The sequence below is a fragment of the Spermophilus citellus genome (genome assembly GCF_964194105.1).
Source record: "Spermophilus citellus genome assembly, chromosome: 4".
Lineage (NCBI taxonomy): Eukaryota > Metazoa > Chordata > Mammalia > Rodentia > Sciuridae > Spermophilus > Spermophilus citellus.
The window spans coordinates 130,488,152-130,505,725 of record NC_138185.1 but is presented as its reverse complement, the minus strand read 5'-3'; the positions used below and the strand labels follow the sequence as shown (position 1 = coordinate 130,505,725).

Here is a 17,574-nt window from a genome sequence, read left to right as displayed (position 1 = left end):
TGGGTCTGTAAACAATGTCAGTCCAAAGTTCCTGTCCAGTACTAACAACTATGACAGTCTTCAGCAAGATGCAGAGTAAGGCGATCATTGCGTAAGGTGATCATTACATAGGATGATTTTCTCCACCTCTCATTCTTCATGTCCATTTAGGGCTTCCAACTCCACTCCTATATTCCCCTAACTTCTTGGTTAAGTCCAGGTCTTCCTGGCTTTTCTCCCTATCGACAGAAGCAGGCTCCAGGTACAAAAAAGAGAAGAGGCAAAACTCTCCATTGACATCTTATCCTCAAAATTAGAGCTTCTTGTAGAGCAGTTGTTATAAATAACCAGCAAGAATTCTTCCTGTCTCAACAGCCCCCTGGCACTGTGGATGAATGAGGAATCCTTGAGAGTGGAGAATTGAAACAAGCTTTTCCTCACTCACTACTGTCATGGCAAAGAAAAATGGAAAAATGTTCACTACCATAATTCTAAAAATATTTAAAAATAATATGCTGGCTGGCTTACTCATGAATTCTCAGATTACTTGCTAAGACAAGAAAAGAAAACCAGTTAAATTTATCATACTGTATACAACCATTTTGTCAAACAGAAAAATATTACTGGTTTACAAAATCAATTCACACATTTTTCAGTAGGTCAAAGATTTTTAATATAATGCTAACTTTAATCAATAGTGATCCTTTAGTGTCTACTATTTGTCCAACCCTCAAGATTTTTTATTAAGAATCTCAGGATATTAACATGAACATTTAATATCTAAAAAGGTAGTTGAGTGGCCTCATATATCATACATCCAGAATTTCTCAAAACATTGTGCATTGGCACACTAGTGTGCCACAATGTGTTATAGATGTGTGGAAATATTGATTGCTTTAGCCCTCAAGGAAAGCTAGGTAGGGCCCATAGCCACCAGTTGCCTCATGCATTTATCCCACTGTGCTGGGGAAATACAGTTTTCTGTGTGTAATATAACTTGAAAAAGACTAAACATACTTCTTTACAGCAATAAAATGAACTGAAGTTCCAATGAAGTGCCAAACACCATCACAGAAGGGCTAGCAAGGCTATCATGACTACAAATTATATCCTAACTACTATTGTCTGAATTGCAGGCATTTTGCTAAACCATCCTGTGACTACAGCACAAACACTAAGTTTAAACCAAAATCAGAGTCTAGAAATATTTGCTAACTAACCATGAAAACTTGCATTTGCCAGTTTATGAGATTAGATACCTAATCTCAAAAAGAGATTTCTCAATATTGCATTCCTCCCTCTGGGGAAATTTATTTCAAATAAATTTCAATGACTTAATAAAGGGAACATATCAAAAAAAAAAAAAACTCCATTTTCTCACAGAAAGAATGAGAAAATAACTCATGTTAACAATTTTCAAATTTCTACATCATTTGGTTTTATTTATTCCTCTTAAAAATAAACAAAGGATTAATGTCTAAAAGTTACAAAAGAAAACTGAGTATGTTTTGCCAAGTTCTAGACCCCAACCCACACAGGAAACAATACAGAAAATAAATAAGTTACCTATTGGACTGATTTTCCTGAACAAATGGATAACATGTAATCAAGTAGCTGGGAATTGGAGTTGGTTCTACACCAGAAACACTTCCATTATCATTTGGGAGGGCCATAGGGATCATAAATGTATCAGGATTCTTCTTCTGGGGAATAAACGGTTCTACCTCAGCTGAAAGCTTGACATTCTTCAAAGAAAAGGTAGAATACATTATTAACAAATAAGCAAACAACTTAATACAAATTCATAATTTAACAACAGAATAATCCCTCTTTAAAAACATTAATCAGAAAAGAACAGCAATGTCAATTTAAAATAACCGAATAATGATAAAGTTATTTAGACAAAGTGATCAATAAAATAAGGAAAAAATTTATCAAAGGTTACTACATTTCAATGAAATAATTTCTTACATAACCGGAGCCGTTAATCAAGAATGAAAGGAAGTCATACTTCAGTATCAAAAAACAAAGCTAATAGTAAGAAATTTTAAACTCTTCGGACAACATGGTTTTAACTAATATTGTTTGAAGAAAGAAATCATTAAACAGTTCTGAATATAATTATATTTGTTTCAATAGTCTAAAACATATTTCTATCCATTTCAGGAAATTATATATTAGTATCCTTAAATTAAAAGGTAGGAAAATGTCTAAGATGAAGCAAACAAAAGAAACTTTAACACAAGGGGAAAAATTCCTGGTTCATAGTTAAGTGGGGGAAAAATGAGAACAACTTCAGTTTCTCAGTAGACATCTGAGCAAACTATACAATGTACTCCATTTTAGTTTCCTTTCTACTTTTTTATAAATCTATAGAGAAATTAAAAACATAAAATATAAATTATAGTATTTAGGGATGCACATATGAATGACAAAACTATAAGGAAGAGTAAATAAGATCCACAGAAGTCAAGGACTGAAACTACTCTTAGGAAAGAGGGAGCTAGAGAGCTTTTGGGGTGTCTAGCAAAGTTCTGTACCTTGACTGGGGTGAAAAACAAAGTGTTTACCTTACAACGACTTATTAAGCTGTACAGAGTTTTAAGTAGTCATATAAGGGTTTTGAGTAGTTTTCTGCAGGAAATTTTTAACAAATTTAAAATTTTAAATTATAAGAATGTTTAAAACAAAGTAAATACTAGAAAGATATTAAATAATTTTTAGTGAAACAAGTTAGTGAAATACAAGCATTTTAACCACTTAAAATAATTAACTTAAAAGCAATGTCATAAGCAGAACTTTTCCCTAATAAACTCACTAGGGTGATATTAGAAGCACCCACAAAAGCACAATTCTCATTTTTCACAAAAGTAGTTAGTAATAAATCCATGAAAACGTAAGACAAGTCTTGATATGCTTAGTATGTAGCCTTTGTTCAGAAAAATTAAATCATCTATACAGAAACCAGTTTCTGTTCTAAGCACAATTCTAGATACTAGAGTCTATTCTGTATGTAGAAATGCTTGTAGAAAAAGGGGGATAGAAGGAAGAGACAGAAATCTGAATAGCAGTATTGATTCAATATCTTTCCTCCCTACCTGATATAACTTTAAAGTCTACATTTCTACTATTAACCAAACCTGAAGTAGTTACAGTTATAACAAATATTTGTGAGATTAAGTTGGCTCCTTGTGTTTTAACATAAGACAAAAAACACCTTCTAATGCTAATAAATTAGTAATTCTTACTGTGATATTCATTAGAACTCAAGATTTATTTGCATAGAGTATACTATATCAAACTAATAAGTGGTTCCCCAATTTGGAAAGAAGATTGACTTCCAATAATGATGCACAGATAATGAAAACTTGCTATATGAAATTTACACATATGCATAAAAAAGGAAGAAATTTAATTCACATTTTTAACTATATTAAAAATGTAATTTTTACGGGCTTGGGTTGTGGCTCAGAGGTAGAGCACTCACCTAGTATGCGTGAGGCACTGGGTTCAATCCTCAGCACCACATAAAAATAAAATATTGTGTCCACCTATAACTAAAAAAAATGTTTTAAAAATGTAATTTTTAGGATTTCTTATAAAAATCAAAAAGTTCTTTTTAACATATGAAAACTCTCTCAATAGTTTTATAAATCTGGACTAGTATCTGTACTATATTCATTTTTTAAAGCAAGGGGAATGTGAGTACACCAAATAATCTGAAGTGAAAAAAGAACCATAGAAACAAAATGAATTTTTAAATAACATTTTTCCTGGGCCCTTTTCCCCAAAATATCCCCAATTTATCAATTACTTTAGTAGCAACAAATTCAAAAAGTGAAATGCGTAATTTATAACTAATGTCTGTACATATACACAGCATAAATCTTTAAAATTTGTACTGGTTTTTGTTCTAAGGACAATTCTAGACACTAGTGTTCAGCAATAAAACAAACACTGAAATGACCCTTTGTTTTTAGCAAAAGAGAGAGAGCGCATGTGGAGAGAGAGAGAAGCTGCTATAGTCAACAGCTGCACAAAAACAGAAGATGTCACTAGTAGGAACAGACTGACAAACTTTCTCCTATAGTTATAGCTCTGTATGGTCTCAAAAGTTGTTTATTGTGACTTTGAGGCCTTTAGTATTTATAAAACATCAAAATGCACCATCTGTTATTCTCAGACCTGAAGAGCAATGGTAACATATCAAATGAGTCTTAAAATTCCATATAATAAAACCCATTTAGATAATGTTAGGTAAACATATTCTAGTAATATTTTGACATTAGAACAGATAGAGAAAAAATGTTTTGCATAGTAGTCAGAAAAATGTTTTAAAAATATAAGACGAGTTACACAGTTTGAATTTCCATGTTTAGTATCTACTTTTGCCATGAACTATTTATTCTCTTAGGGGTCAGAAATGTTATATCAGGGAGTTTTTTAACGAAAAGAAAATATAAATATGGCATAAGTCTAAACTACACTGAATACAGTCTAGTCATTATTGTATTACTAGCTTGCTTCAACTATCTACATGGTAAAATTATCTTTATCTTTCAGAAATTTCCAAATTAATAAAAAATTAAAGTATTTTCAGACACCTATCTTTGAACACATATTTAAGAAGTTTCACTCATTTTTAGTTTTGTATATATGTAAGCAAATGTCAATAAATAAAATGTCTTTGATGTGAATCTAAAAATCCGATAAATTTTTTTAGAACATTAAACTATAAAAACCTTGCTTAGAAGAGATTATTGGACAAATGCGTTCTGATCACCAAGAGATTATATAATTCAATGCATTGACCACATGTTCTGGAAAGAGAACTGCACTAGAGCAGTTTAAGGGAAATGGGCAAACATTACTAAGAAACACACATCAGCAGACAATGCATACTAAACTTCTCAGAGACAGAACCTCCAAGAGAATGCAAATAATTTTCCCAGATTAAGCAACAGAAAAAAGACACCCACTTAAAACTGAAGTAGAACATAATGCGACACTCTCCCACAGCGAAACTTCAGAATATGTACCACACACCCACAGAAAAAAATACGATCATGGAAACCCTCCATATTCCATGTTAAGGTAAAAACATCAAATGTTAAAATATTTTATATCCCATGCACAAAGATAAAATAAATGTCTTCTGAAGGAAAAAGAATTAATGTTTAAGAGATACCTGTTGGTTATGTTTTATGATTGCATTGGCTCATACTGAAAGTAAATCACTTGCCAAACCATCGTGCAGTTTGTCAAGACTTCAGAAAATACTGAGGAAAAAAAATCAAAGTATTTAACAGACTGCTCATTTGCATTCTTATTCACATATTTTTGCCTTTTCCTTAACAGAGCAAATCTAATCCTGTTAAAATTTGATGGTACCCTTCTAACAACCAGCTTTCTAGATTTAATATTAGTTTTTAGATTATCTAATTTATTAATTTGTTTTTATATTTATCATTTTCTCTTGTTTTAATGGGTCTTTCCTTCTAATTTCTTGCCATGGATGGATAATTTCTATCTTCCTTTTAAACTGTTTAACAATGAAAGCATTTTATGACTATGCATTTGCCTCAGAGTATAGCTTCATCCATGTCTACAGGTTTTAATATATATATTTCATATATATATTAAATATTTTCTTTTAGTTGTAGATGAACACAATACCTTTATTTGTTTTTATTTTTATGTGGTGCCGGGGATCAAACCCAATGCCTCATGCATGGTAGGCAAGTGCTCTACCACTGAGACACAACCCTAGCCCCCATTCTATATTTTTATTTCCTCTCTGACCTAAGACTTGAAAATGTCTTTTTAAATTTAAAAACAGGTATTTTCTCTAAATGAGCATGTATTCACTTATCTACTTTCTGATCATAAAAGTTTTGTGTTGGTTTTTTTTGTTTTTTTGTTTTTTTTTTTTTTTTTTTGGTGGGGGGACCAGGGATTTAACTGATGTCACCAGTGCTTTTTAGTTTTTATTTTGAGGGTCTCACTAAGTTGCTTAGAGCCCCATTAAGTTGCTAAGGCTGGTCTTGAACTTGCAATCCTCCTGTCTCAATCTAACCAGTTGCTGAGATTACAGGTGTGCACCAACACCCAGCTAGTATTTTTTAAATCTATTAAGATAGGTCAATTATTTATACCCATCTACCCATATATACCCATATACAGTGTTTAAGTATTACTGAATAATAGCATTTTATAGTAACTTAGTTATTTAATACTGAGGATTAAATCCAGAAGAGTTTTACAACTGAGCTACATCCTTTACGTCCCTAGTCCTTTCTATTTATTTTGAGACAGGGTCTTGCTTGTTTGAGCTGGCCTCAAACTCGGAATACTTCAGTCTCAGTCTCTGGAGGTGCAGGTATTACAGGCATGAGCCACCATGCTCTGTAGTAACTTACTTAGAATACAGTATCCCTCAATAACCTAGGGGATTTGTTCCAGGATCCTCACCACAGATACTAAAATCCATGGATGCTCAGGTCCCTTATATAAAATAGCAAAGCATTTGCATATAACCTATGTACATTCTCCTGTATATTTTAAACCATCCCTAGGTTATTTATAATACCTAATACAATGTAAATGCTTTGTAAATAGTTGTTAAATAGTTTAGGGAATAATGACAAGGAAAAATGTCTCTACATGTTCAGCACACACTTAAATTTCCCTCCAACTTTTTCAGTCCATAGTTAGATTCAAAACTTGTGGATACAGAGAACTATACAACAACTTTGAAGTACTGATATTATTTGAAGTGTACAAATTATTTAAAGGGAACAGTTGTAAGTCAAACAATTTCGTATTCTTATTGGTGAACAACATAGCATGATATTACATGTATTCATTATATTTGTTCTTCTAAGAATTAAAGATATGGGCTGGGGATGTGGCTCAAGCGATAGTGCGCTTGCCTGGCATGCACGGGGCACTGGGTTCGATCCTCAGCTCCACATAAAAATACAATAAAGATGTTGTGTCCACTGAAAACTAAAAAATAAATATTAAAAAATTCTCTCTCTCAAAAAAAAAAGAATTAAAGATGTAAGTAAAATCAGTAATTCTGTAAATCATTTTTAAATTATCTAATATTAATGTACTAAAAATTAGGCCAACATTTAAATTGTTTGTAATAACACAAAAGAGACTGTAAACCAAGCATGGTAGCACATGGCTTTAATCCCACCTACTTAGGAGGCAGAGGCAGGAGAATGGCAAGTTTGAGGCCAGCCTGGGCAACTTAGTAAGACCCTGTCTTAAAATAAAACTGTTCTTAAAAAGGCTGGGGGAAAGGCAAGAGTTCACTAGAGGAAGGGACCACAGGAAGAGTGATACTGGCCAAATTATATTGTTATATTGTGTGCATGTGCAAATGTATAACAACAAACCCCATCATTATGTACAACTATAATGCACCAGTTTAAAAAAAAAAAAAAAGTTGTGAGGGGGGAAAAAGGGATGGGGATGTCTTTCAGGGATAAAGTGCTTGCCCAGCATGTGTAAGGCCCTGGGTTCCATTCCCAGTATCCAGAGAACAGAGAGAGAGGCAGGGAGAGAACTGCAAGTGTTCTATCACTTCTAAGCCCATGGTTTATTAAATCTCCAACCACTGTTCCAAATTTCCTAAAAATAGAGACACTAAACCTTTATAAACAAAATGAACTCAATGATTTATTCTTCACATCCCTTAACTTTCTTTTTAGAAAAATAAAATTATACCAAGTAACATCCCTTTTTAGAACATCTAACTCTAGCAGTTAAAATTTAGCTACCTGTTTCAATTAATACAGTTTTGCTAAAAGAGAATACTCCCAAAATTCTCTTCTAGATAGTTATAACATTCTTTCAAATGATCATTATTGCAATTAAGATTATCTATCTAGCACTGTACCCTCAATGAGTTACTTTTCATAATCTTGATCGAGTTATACAAAATGTATCTTTTTATAAACATTTTATATAAAAAGGAAATCTGCAAGAAGAGCAACATGAATGTCTTGGACACAAAATAATTAGACCTTTTAAAAAGTAATTTTTGTGCAATACTCCAAGGACTTAATTAGACTAAGATGAAATGCAGAAAGTCTCCATTAAGTACTATTTTATAAAAATCAAACATTTAGCTGGGGGTGTAGCTCAGTGGTAGAGCACTTGTTTAGCATGCATGAAGCCCTAGTTCAATATCCAATACCACAAAGAAATTTCTTTAAAGATAATAAAGCTTTATAAATTGCTAAACACTACAAGCCAAAACTGGTTTAAAAGGGGGGGGAGGGGAATGTGGGGAAATAAAAGGGAATTCAGCACATACCACATAAACTTTTTATTTATTTATTTATTTTTTAGTTATAAATGGACAGCATGCCTTTATTTTATTTGTTTATTTTATGTGGTGCTAAGGATTTAACCCAGTGTCTCACACATGCTGGGCAAGTGCTTTGCCACTGAGCTACAACCCCAGCCCCCACATAAACTTTTTAATGATTTGTACCCAATTTATAATTTCAATAGTAGGAACATAAAAGTATATTCCAAATAATCTGGAAAAAGCCATCACATTACTGTATGGCATAGTGAGAAGAATCAAGAACTCCACAAAGCTGAGAAATCTCAGCCCCTCATCTACAATTAATGGTTCTTACCCTTTTTCTCAAGAACAGACCCTTTTGAGAATATGGTAGAAAAAATGGAGTCCTGCCCAGAAAAATGCATATAAAATGAAGTGTGCTCTTTCTAGGTCAACCATATCTCCTGGAATTGACTGCCTAATACATTAACTAAACAAAGACACATGGCTTTTCTGGATCTGTTTTCTGAGTATACAGGTAAGTGGGAGAATTCAAATTAATGTCTTTACGGTTAGGTTGGGGAAAAGGCAAGAGACTCTGGAGAAAAAAAAAATCTTCAACAGAATACTTTCATCGCCTCCATGACTTCCCCCTACCGCCGCCCCTAGATCTTATATTTCTATAAAGCTTTAATAGATTGGAGACTTTAGAAGAAGGTTGGATGAAAAATGAAGAGCTAAATAAATTGCTCACAATAACCTGCTGTTAAGATAATCACACACAAACAGCTAAGCCAAAAGTTACCATCTAAATAGTTAATTACATTTCCTCTAGGATGAAAGGAACCATAAGTATACATATGGTGGCATTACTGGTTACAGTTCTAGCATCTTGGTGAAGGACCAAAATGTAGAACCTTTCATTAGTGACATACAAGGAAATGATTCAAGGAAATTTTCCTGTTGGTCAGTAGAACTTTGAAATCTCAGGTATTTCTGATAACTTCAAAAACAAAAACAATCCTTAAATTAAATCAGATACAAGCTGTATAAAGAAAACTCCGGGGTTTTGCAAAGAGCACAACATCAATTTTTTTTTTTTTTTTTTTTTTTTTTTTTTTGCTTGCACCATTTAATGAAACTCTGGGACTTTCAGAGTTCTATTCACATAAAGCTTTTTTTTTTTTTTTTGGGAAAAATTAAAGTTTGTGTAAAATAAAAAATGCACAATTTAGAAGCTGTGTTTTGCCTGCTAAGAATTCGATTTCAAAGTCAAACTGGCTCTTACTAGGTCCAGACACATATACGAGGAATTTAGGAAATCTTGTCTCATTTATTCAAGTGCCAATTATAAATTTGTAAACTAAACAGCAAATCACTAGCCTCTCTTCTTCTTTCATCCATTTGCCTAATATATCCCTGCTCAAGACCTTGGAAGAGGGAGTGGACAGTGAATAAACGTTAAGACTTCATCAAATTAAGTCGTTTCGAAGTGATCCTAAGACTGGAAAACACCGGGGGAAAACTATTATCTTAGATTATTTTTTTTAACACTATCACTGTTCCTGCCTCCCAGCACCTACTAGCATGGATAATAGAGCTGATGCAATTAAAAATAAAACAGAACACTAATGGTACTATTTCGCGACTATGAAAACGGTCTTGGAAATGAACTCATGTTCCTATACCCTTAAAATATGAGCTTGATTTTTTAAAAACACTAATTACATTTTTAAAAAAAAATAATTATATAGGAGGACATGGAGAAACTATAGCTATCGTTGCTTAAAAAAAGAATACTTCCCTAAGCCACTACAAAAACAATGCTTCGCTCAACTGAACACAGATATAAAAGGCCCATGACACTCTTCATCTGTAGTTACCGCACATTCTGTCTTCCTAGGTGAAAAGCCTTCAAAAGCCTTTCCACCTTGAAAACGCATTCCAGAACTGAAGGCAAAGGAGCGGGGTTCACTGGAAGTTACAACCCCCGCTTCTCGGGAGGGTAGGGAGGACTTGGAGCCCTCCGACCTCTGTGGCCAAGACCCGGGGAGAGCAGGACTGGAAAGCCCCGAACCCGAGCAGAAGCTGCAACAATGCAGAAGAGCACGGCGCAGCCGGGCTGCCGGAGACAGGGTGGGTTCCCGCAGGAGCCCGAGGTCTCCAGCCGCCGGGCCTCACGTTCGGAGGCTCGGGCCTGGCCCGAGAAGCAGCAGCGACCCTCAACCCGTAGCCAAGCGGGCCCAACCTAAGCCCGCATACCTGGTCTGTTGGGGCTCGGTCCATGGCGCCTGCAGCCGCAACACGCCTGCTCTAGTAGGTATAAAGAGCGCCTCGGGCCGCTTTCTCCATGGCCCCCCGCTCGGGTCCAGGCTGTGCTCCGGACCTCCTCCACTATCTAGTTATCCGCGACACCAAGTCGGCTACGCCACTGGCCGAGGAGGCGGCTCCAGCTCCGGGAGATGGAGGAGGCGGTGGCAAGCCCGGGGAGGGATCATCTGGGACGGAAGCCGAGGAGGGCCGAAACAGGCGGAGGCGTAGTCGGAAATGGAGGAGTGCGGAAGGGCAGGGAGGAGGGAGAAGGCAGAGCACGGCGGTGGGCCGAATGGCCGTAAATGACCCGAGCTGGGGCTGCTAGAACGCTGGCTGGCCTACGGGCTGAAGCCAGATGGATATGCACAAGAGTAGGTTCCTCGAGACACGCTCCTTTTTCTGACTTTAAACCGGAGAAGAATCAGGCCACTCAGGACTCAGGACACCCGATGCCAGTGGTCGCGGACCTCAGAGATCCTTTAGGATCCAAACCACCTCTAAGTGATGTTAGAAGAGATTTTAGCTGCCCACTGTACATATCATCCTTCGTGTTACCTAGATAAAAGCAGTCATGACTAGAAAGAAATGAAAACAATGGAATCTTGCCCAAGAAAAATGCCTACGTAGGGTTGCTATCGATAAGAAGCCCTGTAAGAAAGCTCCACAAATATTTATTGATTAATTAATTCCTTATCTAGATCCAGCCCCACCTCTAGGCTTGCTTCCAGTCTGATGTTGACCATCTCACAACCCTAATTGTACCCAGAATCTGTGTTATATTACCTAGCAAGTATGCTGCTTTCACTACTACACGTGTTGATTATTCCTTTTAATCTGTAGATCCTTGAAAGCAGAACTTGCCTTTAAACTGGCCACTTCCTAGAGATGGTCAGTTCCTTCTGGGCATCTCTTCAGACACAGCTTTCAACATACACACACAGCCTCCCTGAAGAGTTCTTTCTTTCTGGTAAGCTCTTCGAGGAGGAAGAAATATAAACAGAATAAGCTAGACCCAAGTGAAGAAAGGGTAGAGTGACTGCTGTTTGGGTACTATTGAGGTAATCCATGATTGGAAAGGGGAAGAGAAATGTAAGAAATTTGCTCTGTCATGCTTCAGGAAATGTCAGTAAAGACTGGAATTGCCTTTTCAGTTTGTCTAGGTTGTTAGTCTGGTTTTGTTTGAATAACACTCCAAAATGAGGCTGATCTGTGAAATCCCTAACTATAATTGTGTTGATACTTTATTTTGGCCTGTTAAAAGGAGCTATATGATATCAATAAGATTTATATCAAGGCTAGCAATAGAAACAGTTTTTAAGAGAAAGATTTGTACTTGTACATAGAGAGCTCTCATTTGGTTATATTAATTCTACTTAAATTTAGGAGGAGGCAAAAGATTTATAATTATATCTATCTGCATATATATTTAAATTACACATATATTCATGAATGTTACAAATGTGCAATTAATGTATGTTAAGTCCTTAGTGCCTTCTACACACCTAGTCATGATTCAATGAATGCTGAATGAATTTAAGATTGCTCAGAAAAACTAAGCTGTTTATAAAGTGTAGTTATGTAAACTAACAGATGATCATTCTCCACAATTAAAAGATACAACAAACTCCAAATTTGGTGGTTAATAGCTATAAAATACCCCCATATGGATAAAAGCATAATAATAATGCAGTTATGAAAGTATTACACTACTACTAAAGTACTTTGAGTTTTTTTCCTTCTTCTGAGGAATGATCTGAGGACATTTAAATATAGAATATCCAAGAATCTTTCTCATTATAGGGTTTTTAGGACTGAACTTTATTCAAAGAGTATTTTTTATGTATAAGATATTCACTTAAATTATAAGAAGAGAATCGTAAGAAATTATAGTCATTAAGCTGGACACAGTGGCACACACCTATAATCCCAGCTACTTGGGAGGCTGAGGTGAGGAGAATCACAAGTTCAAGGCCAGCTTTAGCAACTTAGTGTCTCAAAATAAAAAGTAAAAAAAAAAAGAACTGGGGATGTGGCTCACTGGTAAAGCACCTCTAAGCTCAATTCCCAGTACCCCTCCCCCCCAAATTATAATTATTATAGAAACAACGTTGTAATACCCTTATTTATTAATATAATCCTGAAAGGGATGGCAATAATTATTAAAAATTAAATCTATGGGGGCTGGGGATGTGACTCAGGCGGTAGCGCACTCGCCTGTCATGCGTGCGGCCCGGGTTCCATCCTCAGCACCACATACAAACAAAGATGTTGTATCCGCTGAAAACTAAAAAAATAAATATTAAAAAATTCTCTCTCTCTCTTTAAAAAAATTAAATCTATGAAGAAAATGAAGACATTAATAATTCATTTTACAGATCATATAAATTAATTAAAACTAATTATCTCATTTAGCAACAAATATTTATTGTATTTAATGTGCCAGGTACTATGCCAAGTTCTGGAGACACAGCAGTTAAGGAGACACTTTTAAGGGCAAAGGCCATGTTTGTCTTATGGGCAAGACACACATTATAACAAGTAATTAGAAGTGAGTGAATATCATGAAAAAGGAAGTTTAATAGGTATATAGAGAGAAGGTCAGAGAAGGCACATCTGAATAAATAGCATCTAAACAAGGGGAGTGGGAGTTATGAAGGGTGAAAGAAGTAGTAGAAAAGTTGTTTCCGGAAGAGAAAAACGTCATGTTTTAGGATGTCATAGAGCAAGTCCTCTGAGAAATTTGGAGGAGGTAGGATACAAAAGTCAGAAGAAGAGAATGGCCTCCTATGAAAGGAGGGACTTGAAATCCACTGAAATTGAAGGAAAGAAATAAAAGATAAGTATGGCTGCAGATACATTTACAGGTATGATGCTGAGAGTTGGAGGAGTGCCTGTTTGATGACTTCTGTGCTCTCAAGGAAGTGGGAGGCAAGGTTACTTGCTGACAGTGAAAGGAGGCAGAGTTGTGATCATGCACTTATTAAAACTCAGCAGACATATTTAAGGTTTATACATGTCATCATGTGTAAATTTTACAATAAAAGGAAAAAACCATAACCAACTCTAGTTTTAACAAATGCATACACCTATGTAATTCAAATGGCCTCCCTTAAGACACAAAATATTACCATTACCCCCAAGGATTTTAAAAACTTCTCTTCTTACAGCAAATGTTTGTCTTATACACTGTTGTATTCTTTTGTTGTTGTTTTTGTTTTGTTTTTCATAGTATATATCACTTTAATTAGGTAGATGAAATTCTTTTCAAAATTCAGGTTTTAAAACTTTTCATGATCATTTTTCTATATCAATAAATGGCCTATGAAAACTTAATTTTAATGTCTGCATAATTGTGCATCATTTGAATGCACCATAATTTATTTAATCACTCCTTATTGTTAGACATTGCATTTCTAATGTATTTGTTTTTTTCCATTTGAATATTATTTATTTATTTTTTAAATTAATTTTTGCTACCTATTGTATTCTTACTACCTATACCAATGCCTACTAGCATGTAGTAGGTGCTTAATCACTAGATGTTGAATAAATTATCATGTGATATAATATCAAATCAGAGTTTTTTCATCCAGGGTTGGAGTTTTGTTAGGCATGTGCATTTTATTGATTAAGTAGGATCCAATAAAGTGCAAACAGAATATTATTTTTTACTGCACAGTACCTTCTCATACTCTGAATGCTCTTTTTTTTTTCTGCCCTGGGTGAAATGTAATGAAGGTCACACAAACTTTATTCCAAGTCAAAGCTTTTCTTTTTCTCCAGTTTAGTTCTGCGTTAGACTAGATGCCTGAAATAAGGGATATGGCATATCTGCTTTTGTTTTGTCTTCTATCACTGAACTATATCCCAGCCCTTTATATTTTTTATTTTAAGATGGGGTCTCATTAAGTTGCTGAGACTGCTGTTGAACTTCTAATCCTTCTACCTCAGCCTTCTGAGTTTCTGAGATTACAGGTGTGTACCACTATGTGTGGCTTTTTAATTTTGTTTTCTATCTTTTATATTTCTACCTTCTTTGATTTGCTCAGCAAAGTATCAGATCCCTGGTCCCTTTATCTTCCCAGACTCCAGGAGATACGCTATCAAGTTCTCTAAGTGTTCCTGTGAAAGCTCCTCTCACATATCTTGAGGTAAGGAGAGGAGTCTCTTTTTCCCCATAGTGGGGGAAGAGGTTTTAGGTAAATATCAGATATCTCCAAAACCATGCTCTTCAGGAGTTATCAGGTCCACTCCCCACTAGCTACCATGGGCTGGAGGTGAGTGATGATTAATGCCACACCACAATTTCTTAGCTTATCTTTCATGGTAGACTAACATTTGGCTTAGGATATAAACATGGGGCACCTATGTATTGTCTTTTGAGTACCTGTTCAAAATTAAGAGCATCCTTATTGAATATTGTATTACATGTTCATTTAATTAATAAATACTTTGAGCATCTGTTTTGTGCTAGGCACAGGTCTTGGTAGTGAGGATACAGCTGTGACTAAGACAACATTTCTGCTCTCATGTAATTTATAATTTAGTCTGGGAGGTATACAGTGAGCGTATAAAAAAGAAGATGATTTCAGGTAAAAATGAGTGCTATGAAGGAAGTAAAATATGCTAATGAAATAGCTGCAGATGGAGAGGGAGGTGGAATACTTTAGATGGATTGACCTCTGAGAAGGGGATACCTGATTTGAATACCATATATATAAATATAAATATATATATGAAAGGAAAGACAAAGCATAGACCCCAGGAGGGGAAAATCTTCCATGGGAGGAACAGAAAGAAGACACAAGTGTGAATAAAGAATGGTAAGAGGGCCAGACGAGGTAGCACATGGCTTCAATCCCAGCTACTCAGGAAGCCAAAGCAGGAAGATTGCACATTCAAGGCCTGCCTGGGCCCTTAGTGAGACTGGCTCAAAATAAATAAAAAGATCTGTGGATGTAACTCAGTGGTAGATCATTTGCCTAGCATGTATAAGGCCCTGTATTCAATCTCCAGTATCACACACAAAAGAAAAAATGGTGGGAGGCAAAGAAGAATAGATGTAACTGGAGACTAAACCAGATCGTGTAGGAATTTTTAGGCCATGATAAGGAGTTCAAATTTAATCTTAAGGAAAAAGTTATTTGGAGGATTTTTGTTGTTGTAGTTTGGTACTGGGGATTGAACCCAGGGGTATTTTACCACTGACCTATGTCCTCAATCCTTTTTATTTGATTTTGAGACAAGGTTTCATTAAATTGCATAGGCTGGCCTCAAAATTGTGATCCTTCTACCTCATTCTTGTAAGTAGCTGGGATTACAGTTAAGGGCCACTGTACCTGGCTCATTTGGAGGACTTTGAATAGGTGCTTTGAATTCAAATTTTGTCTGAATACTAAAGAACCAAATGTTAAAATTAATGCTTCTGGGATATAAAAATAAATCTGAATGTATATTTAAGAATTGGGTCATTATTATAATTTTATTATTAAAAATCTTTAGTAGTCAAACTTTAGAAATTTGTTGTGCAATAATAACTCATTAGCATTATTAGTTCCTAGGTGTTCTTATAGCCAGATACTGCATACTGTGATCTTTATAAAAGTCTACTTTTAGTTAAAGTCAGATAAGGAGCAAGATTTTTTTTTTGGCTAGCTCTGCTAAGTATAGGATACTTCGGATAGTGATGTTGCTACATATTATTCTTCCCTTCTTTGCCAACAGAAATTGAATAAGGTGAAGTTTTATCTGCTCTTCAACTCCTTTGGCTTTGGCTGATGGAAGTGATTTAATTTCACCAAAGCCCCTAGGATCTAAAGCTAGTGCTGTGGTTCAAGATCCTTTATAAATATTTTCAGATGTAGACTTAAGATTGTTATTGTCACCTAGTGAATTAACATTTAATATGCATTTATTTCAGCATGACTTTCATTATTAATTATATTATGCATAACTTTGTGGCTCAAAGGGTATAATTTTCTTCCTAAATTTATTTAGTCAAACTTTCTTATAATTGTATTGCCTTTTAATTATTTCTCTATTTAACTATTCGGAAATTTTTCCTTAAAATAACAATTTTTGCAACCATTATTATTATTATTGCAACTTGCTCTATATTTAAACAGTTAATGGAATTTCAATATAAGGAGCTACTTCCAAAATGCTTACTTATCTGAAAGTGCATATTCACAGATTCACTAACTCTGACTGGCATACTTTATTCTTATAACTTATTTAGTTACACTGATTAGATGTAATGATTACCCAATGAGATTACCTAATGAGGGGGGCATACCAAGTTTAGAGTTGCTAGAAGGTGAAATAGGAATTTGACAATGTGGCTTTCCAAAGGTCAAGGCTGAAGTTGAAGCTGGAAAGAGTAGATTTTGGCTAATCACAAATGCCAAAACACAGCTGAACTTGAGTATATGTGTATACATACACAGACACACACACAGATACACACACTCTCTCTCTCTATATATATATATATATAGAGAGAGAGAGAGAAAGAATATATATGTGTGTGTGTATGTGTCTGTGTATATATATATATATATATATATATATATATATATATATATATAGAGAGAGAGAGAGAGAGAGAGAGAGAGAGAAAGAGAGAGAGAGAGAATAAGATGATCTAAAGAGGGCAGTTAAGGTGATGGACCATGAAAAATCTCATTATTATGTATGATTATAATGCACCAATAAAATGTGAAACAGGAAAACATACTAAAGGTAAATACTAAAGATGAGTAAAGATAATGTTAATCAAAAATTACTAGAGGTACAAAAGACTAGGAATGCAACCACCATATGACCCAGCTATACCTCTCCTAAAGAATGAAAGTTATCACCACTGGGCACTGTGATTCATGCCTGTAATCCAGGGGCTCCAGAGATTGAGGCAGGAAGATCACAAGTTCAAAGTCAGCCTCAGCAACTTCGTGAGACCTTAAGCAACTTGGTGAGAC

The 17,574-nt window shown here is 35.1% G+C and overlaps 1 protein-coding gene and 1 long non-coding RNA gene across 2 annotated transcripts in view; one reads left to right on the top strand and one right to left on the bottom strand.

Annotated features, from left to right (window-relative positions):
• Positions 1–10,732, bottom strand: part of SECISBP2L (SECIS binding protein 2 like) — a 54,535-nt gene extending 43,803 nt beyond the window's left edge. Inside the window, exons 1-2 of the mRNA XM_081291725.1 lie at positions 10,547–10,732; positions 1,546–1,724 (exon numbers count right to left, since the gene is read on the bottom strand). Coding sequence (XP_081147851.1) covers positions 1,546–1,724; positions 10,547–10,570 — 203 coding nt within the window. The 5' untranslated portion in view covers positions 10,571–10,732. The remainder of the gene's footprint in view (positions 1–1,545; positions 1,725–10,546) is intronic.
• A 119-nt stretch (positions 10,733–10,851) lies between these two features.
• On the top strand, positions 10,852–14,749 carry LOC308647541. Its single transcript, XR_014021648.1, has 4 exons — positions 10,852–10,968; positions 11,438–11,564; positions 14,492–14,572; positions 14,683–14,749. It is a non-coding gene; the product is annotated as an uncharacterized lncRNA (long non-coding RNA).
• The last annotated feature ends 2,825 nt before the right edge of the window (positions 14,750–17,574 follow it).